This window comes from Macrobrachium nipponense, chromosome 3 (genome assembly GCF_015104395.2).
Source record: "Macrobrachium nipponense isolate FS-2020 chromosome 3, ASM1510439v2, whole genome shotgun sequence".
Taxonomy (NCBI): Eukaryota; Metazoa; Arthropoda; class Malacostraca; order Decapoda; family Palaemonidae; genus Macrobrachium; species Macrobrachium nipponense.
Window position 1 is genome coordinate 43,883,732 of NC_087202.1, and position 8,188 is coordinate 43,891,919.

Genomic DNA, 8,188 nt, shown 5'->3' on the forward strand with positions numbered 1-8,188 from the left:
ACTTAGCAGGCACTGCCTATGTCCCTTACAATTTCAGTTATCATAATTACTATTTTCTAGTCATCCTAGGTTCATGTATAAAGTAACTAGACGAACTGGATGCTACGAAGTTCAAATAAACAAGGAAAACTAGATAGGACAAAGCGCCAACTTCATTTGGCCTCTATTCGATGAATAAAACAAGAAAAGATGACAAACTCGCCTTTGTAAGGCAAGAGTAGACCCCAGGGGCTAGCATTACGGATGATGTCACAGAGACAGAGTCTGGAGACGAATGAGTAGAAGAAGAAATAACAAAAGCGGGAACTCCCATGTTCACAGCATCTCAGGGCAATGAAATTTGATACATGTCACTTGGGTGACGACGACGCCGGACCAACTGAATGACTTTAGAAGGTAAGGGCTGTATGTATATACAACATTTACACAGGCACAACCCTACAGGTAAAATACACACACAAACGAATATATATATATATATATATAATATATATATATATATATATATATATATGTATATGTATAATATATATATATATATATATATATATATATATATATATATATATATACATATATATATATATATATATATATATATATAATATATATATATCTATCTATTTAATGTATTGTTGTTTATTTATTTGTTTATATATGCATGTGTGTCAGTGAGCAACGTTTAAAGGGGAAATCAAAGTTTTATGGGAAAACTGTATCGTAAAAAGTCCTATTGAGTGTCAACTCTGCACCTTAATCATACATGTGAAATGAGATGCAGAATTGAATTAAACTTTAATATGACAACGAGGTTATTTCTTAGCATATCCTAACAAGAAAAATGTGGCAAAGCTGTGCCAGATAAACACATCACCAACAAAAGTACAACAAAAGGATAATACACTAGAGTGTGATCACTCACCGTCAAAGAACTGAAGGGAGCAGTTTTAGGACTAATATACAATGGGTTTATTCAATCTATAGCCATCGAAGCTCGAAATGTCATTTCGACCGAAGTCATTTAGGGATGTAGAAATGGCAATTATTATTATTATGGCTTTATCTCGGTCCCTCGATCAAAAGAGATGAAAGCCCTTGGTGGGTTGGGGTGACGGAGGCTGAGAGATATTAGGAATTGGGGAGAGAGAGAGAGAGAGGGAGAGAGAGAGAGAGAGAGAGATAGATCTTTGGTTCCAGTTTAAAGGCTGACTGGATGCAAACATCCTTTAAAAAGGGAATATCAAGTAATTCCAGTTCCTTATATTTGGGACAAACATTAGCTGCCCTTAGTTATTCATTTAGTCTTTTTCATTTGTTCTACGTTTTATCTGTTGTTACTATTCTTTTCGTAACCCTTTTACTTCCACATTTTTCTGGTTGTTATTGTCATTCTTGTCCCCAGTAGCTCGGGCCTGCCTAACGAGGGGTGCCGTTGTAAAGGCCAAAACGCGCTTTTGTAAGACCATTCAGTCCCAGTCTATACTATTTTTTTTCCTCTCTCTCTCTCTCTTGCCACTTTTCACCCTATTCTCCTTTGTTTCTCTTTGCAGTTTTTTCTTAACAATTTTGCCTTTTTCGCCTACCCTCCTTTGATCTTAAGTGTGGAGTTCTTTTTCCATGGTCAAGAATTTGTTGTTGTTGTTGAGAAGCTGGGAAACTGTGCCCTCTCTGATGGTCATGGGTCAAGATTTATATTGGTCATTATTAGTCTCTATGGCAAAACTATATGTACTTTATAAAAATGAAAAAAAGTGCACTCCAGTGGTGACCTGCTTCTTTGGATCACGTACATCTAGCTGGAGAACAATGTTAACACAGAGGATACGCCATTCCTAGACTTTTGAAAGTCATTAATTTCTTGTAAAACAGTTTGATTCGAATCTCTTTCTCCCATTCCCATACTTCATTTTCATTCCAGGACTGAAAGATATAGAATGTTTCTTTAAATGTGAATGTTCTTGCTACAATACGCAGGGTAAACCGGTTGGGTGCTCATGTTCTGGCCTTTTAACCTTTAGGCTTCGGGATTTCCCATATACTTTTACAATGTCCATTCTCATGTTGCACGAAAGTCTGAGAAAACCTGCTTGTCACCATGTCGAGATTTGGGAAAATAAATCCTGGTTGAAATCTTTGAATGACTGCGCGCAGCTCTTCAGCAAGACGCGTTTTTGTCACTCGAATCTCTTCAAGAAAGAACTTCTGACAATGCAGTTCAAGCTAAACCCTGTCATTGGTGAGGTCAGACTACTTCTCCTTACATTAGTGTTGCTTTTGTAAATGGATGATATGTAGTTTTTCGAAAAATCGGTTAACTTTCATATTGATTTCATATTAGGAACTCGCTACTTTATAGACTAAGCGTAACGACCTAACCGAAGGACATTCGAATATAGTTCCCTACACTTCATATGAGTTAAACGCGTATTCTTTCATTTCCCCAAGAGTACAAATATTGGCTGCAATACTAAAGTCCTTGTTCATATTCCATTTTATACAGATAGCCGGGAGAACAATCAATTGTTTTCATTCATTCGAATCGTGGTTTCGGTTGGTAATTGTTTTCATCCTTTTCACCCAACAAAATGGAAGACTCCAGGAAGTAAATCAAAAGAAGTGGACATGAAGTATTTGCCGTATTTGAAATGACGTTAAAGAGCCTGAGATGGACTATTTTTACCGTTATAAGGAGAGAGAGAGAGAGAGAGAGAGAGAGAGAGAGAGAGAGAGAGAGAGAGAGAGAGAGAGAGAAACAGTATTTCCCTTGAGTGACAGCAGGTCTGTCTCTTAAACAAGGCCCATTCAAAGAATCCAGCACATAGAAAAAGGAAATAATTTCCTGATATTGGGACTGAGTAGTATGTAAGACAAAAAAGTTGGATGACTTTTAAGCTTAGAACTTCTGCAGAGTATCTGTGGGTTCTGAAGAGGCATTCGCAGGAACAATTTCCTAAGAAATAACTAACACTAGTATGAATCTGATATCAAACGTGTAGCATCGGACCACTGAAGAAATGGAAAGCATTTTTAGTCTGGGAATAATACCCATTCAAGACCAGATAAGTTCATCATATAGTTCTAGACAAGTGCTCTGAGGATTACTATGCATAACAAGCTTGGCCAGACCTCTGATGTTGAACGCTATAGAGGTGTTAATATTTAAAGTCCATTAAAAAAGCATTATTACAATACACTTAGAATACATTATTCGGCAGTTTTAAGAAATATTTAGCATAGAGGCAAGAATAAAAATTTTTTTTTTTTGAAGTAAGGAATAGTATTACAATTCATTTATTTTAGGTTTACAAACTGTCCATTCATGCAATAGTAGTTTCTGGCAATATCCAGAGAGGCCAGCGAGAAAGAAATAAATGACGATTTTTGGAGAGAGGAGAATTCTGTGCATCTGAGTGGGCAGGACAAGAGGAGATTACTGGGAGCTATTGGAGGGGAGAAAGAACACGCGGGTTAGAAAACTTATTTGTAATAGGCATTGGCAAGTAAAAATAAAGAAATGACAGGAAAGTGGCATTGAAATAATTTTACAGAGAAGAGGGAAACTTTAGCAGTACCTGCGGTAATGAAGAATATTAATCAAATATGACAAGTGTACATTGAGAAATAGCTTGTCCAAAAACTTTAACGAAGATTCTGATTTTTGGAGATAAGTAGCTAAGAGTTCCAGAGATTTTAGAGTTTGATGTAAGAGTAACCGGATGAAATCTAAGAATTATAGTACTTTCTACTAGGTGCTAGGGATGAAAAAAAAAGAACTATGCTTATTATACGAAGGACATAAACTCTTCTGAGGATGAGACAAATATAGCATCAAGTCTCGTAAGTTTTTGAAAACTGGATCAATCTGTGGATCGAGATTTTAAAAACTTGTTCCATAGATATTTGAGCATCATTTCTGTGGGCTAAAATGCCAGGGAAGTGTGTACAGTAAGACGTTGAGGCAAAAATGAACGATGAAAATTTATCCAAAGAAAGAAGTCAGCCTCTTGACATCGATGAAGGATATACTAGTGGTTGCAACTGTGCCAGAAATTCATTTGGGTTCGGTAGGAAAAATACGTTATTTTTTTCAGGTATCAAGACGTACTCATAGTAAGTTGTAAATAACGAATTTAAGTTGTTTTTCAATGCTGTATATGTACTTGGATCCATACAGCACACGAGTAGAAAACACTGTGTTGAGTTCTAATGTCAAAAATAGTGTTCAAAGACTTTCTTCTATAAATATATAATCACTGGAGGAAACAGATGATATATGGAGTTTAAGTCTCCCTTATTTATACGGTTATGATGATAGCTGGTTTTAGTACGTGGATGATTATACGTCACCAACCCACTCAATATTCAACAAGAGTAGAGGCCAGGGGAGGAATGCACACGTTGTGCCGATGGTTGACAGAAATCAGCTGATTTCGCGTCGTCTGCTCCCGTCATCTTGTCTGCCAACCTAAAAATACATATTCACAATCAGTTTCCCCAACGCTGAATTACCTCCTCTTTTGCGAACTTCATCATTGCATTAACAAGCATTTGACAAATTTCATTTCAGAGGGAAATATTCTGTGTCTATTGCATACATTCGCTTGGAAATTTATTAGTTTGTAAAATACTGTGGGCGTCACCCTTGCGGCTGCGCCAATCGCCAGAGCCCCTAAGTTGCCATGTTTTCAATTTTTCTTTTTATTTTTCTTTCATATCTGGGAACTATTTCTTTGACATTTTATACGTATAATAATGTTTATTGCATTTAAATGCATAAACTACAGCATACTGAAACTCAAATAAAATTGTTCGGCAACATCATTTACTGACAAATGAAATCATTTCACAGCTGGCTATATCACGATATGGTTAGATGCGCTGATCATTAAGATTATAATATGTTTAAACTGGCAATTAATGTTAAGATTTATCTAAATTTATTAAGGTAATCGAGACAAAGAGAGAAAACGCTTCGAAAAATAAGAAATGGATAACTCTTCTGGCCTGTGCACTGCCAGCCGTTTACCCCACTCGCTGTGTTTACAGACAGTTTCGGTTTGGCCGTTGAAGCGTGTGGTTGCATGTACGCATTTCATTGTGTTAACCCGAGTGCAATGTGGAAATATCCACTGTAATTATGGCCATAATGAGGAGCCATAGTATTTCAGTGGTGTTGGTATAATAGTTTCTCAAAGTGCTGAGTGGCTGCTGGCGGGAGGATATAAACCCAGTGTGTACTTGTTAATTATAGTGGTAAAGCCCAGTAAGAAATAGAGCCAAGATGGCCGACCTAGAGGCAGTTCTCGCCGATGTTAGTTATTTGATGGCTATGGAGAAGAGTAAATCGACTCCTGCCGCCCGAGCCAGCAAGAAGATTCTCCTACCAGATCCAAGGTAGGCATAAATATGTAGCTTTTATGATGATAGACCCTCAATGGGGGGAGAGAGACGGCGGCAGAAAGAAGCAGACGTCAGGGATGGTCTAGTGGACATCATATATACCTGTGGGTGGAAGTGAAGAAGAAGAAGAGAGGAGGAGAGGAGGAGGAGGAGGTGGTGCCGTTCTCCTGCTGCCTGTGCTCTGATGTTGTCCTTCTTGTTGTTGATTTTTTTTTTTTTTTATAATTTATACATGTACCGCACATAGATGTGTAAGGGTTTTGGGATTCATCGAGCATCATCTCTTCGGACAGTGTTACCACAGAGGCTTATCTCTCTCTCTCTCTCTCTCTCTCTCTCTCTCTCTCTCTCTCTCTCTCTCTCTCTCGTGTGTAGGTACGACGTATATGTGTGTGTGTGTGTGTGTGCGACGAGGGAAGCTTAGATTCTCATGTCCCCTTCCTAATATATTTGTTGCCTCTTCATCGTAGGAGAAATCATATTGAATGTACACATATCTTGACCATTCGCTTACCATCATGAATACGAGATGAGTTGCAAGGTCACCGTCATCAGAATTCGGGTCTTGACAGTTGTTCCCTCCCCATCCCCCATCCCACATCAAAAGGGGGAAACAAAAAATGATAAAAGTGCCGAAATCTTGATAAAGGTATGATATAGTATAATATGCCAGCGAAGGACATGTTCAGGCTAGCATAGACACAGAGAAGTTAAAAAAAATGAAGTATATCTCAAATGGCTTTCTATATGCAAATCAGTATCAGCTGTGATTGTATAGTTACAATCCTAAGCTTATAGCAAACTATGATCCCATTTGACGAGCAAAATCTGTTGCATCATGAACATGTAGTAGAATTCTTGTAGAAGTAGAATGGGTCGAATTTTAATTATGACCATACTTTGAACGACAGAATTATTCGACTGTTCCTCGCCAGGGATAGTTCGCAGTTGGTAAAATCGCTGCTAATTTGCTCACACTCTGAGCCCGATTATTCTTTTTTTATAGGTAATCGGTCTCAGAGCTTGGGCATTTTCAGTGAACTGACCTACTCACACTGTGAACCTTCTCCTTCTTTGTCTTCAACTTTGCCCATTTTTATAAGCGGTCGCTGTTTCTTATATATATACCTTCTCCACTTTTTTCTGTCCTGACTCGCTCATAATCCCTGTACACACATGATCTAGGTGTGAACTTTTTTACCTATAAATTCCATATGGATCATAGCTTTTAGTAAGGCTTGGGAGATTGAAAATTGGATACAGTTTTATGTAAATTAGTAGTTTAGGTATTCTATCATCTGATATATGTACTGGAATAAGAAAACCTAGCTCTACTAGGTCTATGCATACGTTAACACTGAATATCTCTCGCATTATGTGAGACTAGCCATAAGTCGTACTTGGATCCAGTATTGTGGTCATGAATTTCATTTGTTTCCAAGGCTATCTCCCACTTACCCAGCAGTTAAAGTTCTAACTGCCATATATATATATATATATACACATATATATATATGTATATATACACATATATATATATATGTATATATATATATATGTATATACATATATATATATGTATATATATATATATTATATATATATATATATATAGTATATATATATTATGTGTGTATATTATATATATATATATAATATATATTATGTTTGATATTATATATATATATATATATATATATATTAAATATATATATATATATTTAGGGTTGTGGATATTATGTATATATATATATATATATATATATATATATAGATACTATATATTATACATATATATATTATATTTACGTATATATACGTATAGTTAGTGTGAGTGTGTGCTAGTGATTTGTGTGTGTTTGTGTGAACATTTAATGTAGGACGAGCATAGATTCCATTTCCTTATCCATTCTTGCTGAAAGTGCAAAGGTTGAATGCATGAGAACTGCTTGCTGAGTTACTGTCGGTGATACTTGTAAAGTATCCGAAAACCACGAATTAATATGCAAGAAAATGCTTCGAGATTTTTTTGTATTTTCTTAACCATGCTGTCAATTTTATGGGAAATTGCTGTCGTTTAGTTTAGCCTACTTCGAAGGTGTTTTGAAGTCTATGGGTATCGTTGATTTTATTAAGAATTCATGTAGGAAAATATTGGATCCTCATTAGACTGACTGCTGGAGGCATAACATGAAATCCCATAGTGGATTATTATGATGGACTACTGGTATATTTGTTTTTACAAATATTTGGCATTATTATCTCCCATGTTCTCATTACATGCAATGGCCTACTGGTGGTAATCTGAAGAAGTATATTCCATGTTTAAACAAAAGGTGGAGGTTAGAGGCCCGGGAGTTGGCTATAGGAAGGGTGGCCCAACGGCAAAGGATGTATGCTCCCCTTCCTTAATTAAGTCGTCACTGTAGAAGGTGTGTTGGTTAACTGCCCCCGAACAAGGCCTATGACAAGTTTGTTAATGTATTACCTAATTAAAATGTAAAAGAACGTAAAGGTGGTGCTGAACCAGGTAGGTACTAAGTGAACATTGTTGGGATGACATCGAAGAAGGTCTTTACCTTGCTTTGACGGCACTGAACTTAATTAATTTTAAAATCGTTACGATTTCCTTGAGCCGAGATCGAGTACTGTAAGGAAAACCTCGTTTCGACGTACCGAATTTTGAACCTGCAGGCGTAAATTGTAGGGGTAACTGACAAGGGTCGGGAGGAAAAGCGTTATTTCGGCTTTGACAAACAAATAGTATTAGGTAGTTGCCAAGCATAAA

At 36.7% G+C, this 8,188-nt stretch overlaps 1 protein-coding gene across 1 annotated transcript in view; it reads left to right on the plus strand.

Moving 5' to 3' along the window:
• Positions 1-5,054: 5,054 nt before the first annotated feature.
• Positions 5,055-8,188, plus strand: part of LOC135221723 (G protein-coupled receptor kinase 1-like) — a 613,113-nt gene continuing 609,979 nt past the window's right edge. The window contains exon 1 of the mRNA XM_064259512.1: positions 5,055-5,394. Within this exon, the coding sequence (XP_064115582.1) occupies positions 5,282-5,394 (113 nt within the window). The 5' untranslated portion in view covers positions 5,055-5,281. The remainder of the gene's footprint in view (positions 5,395-8,188) is intronic.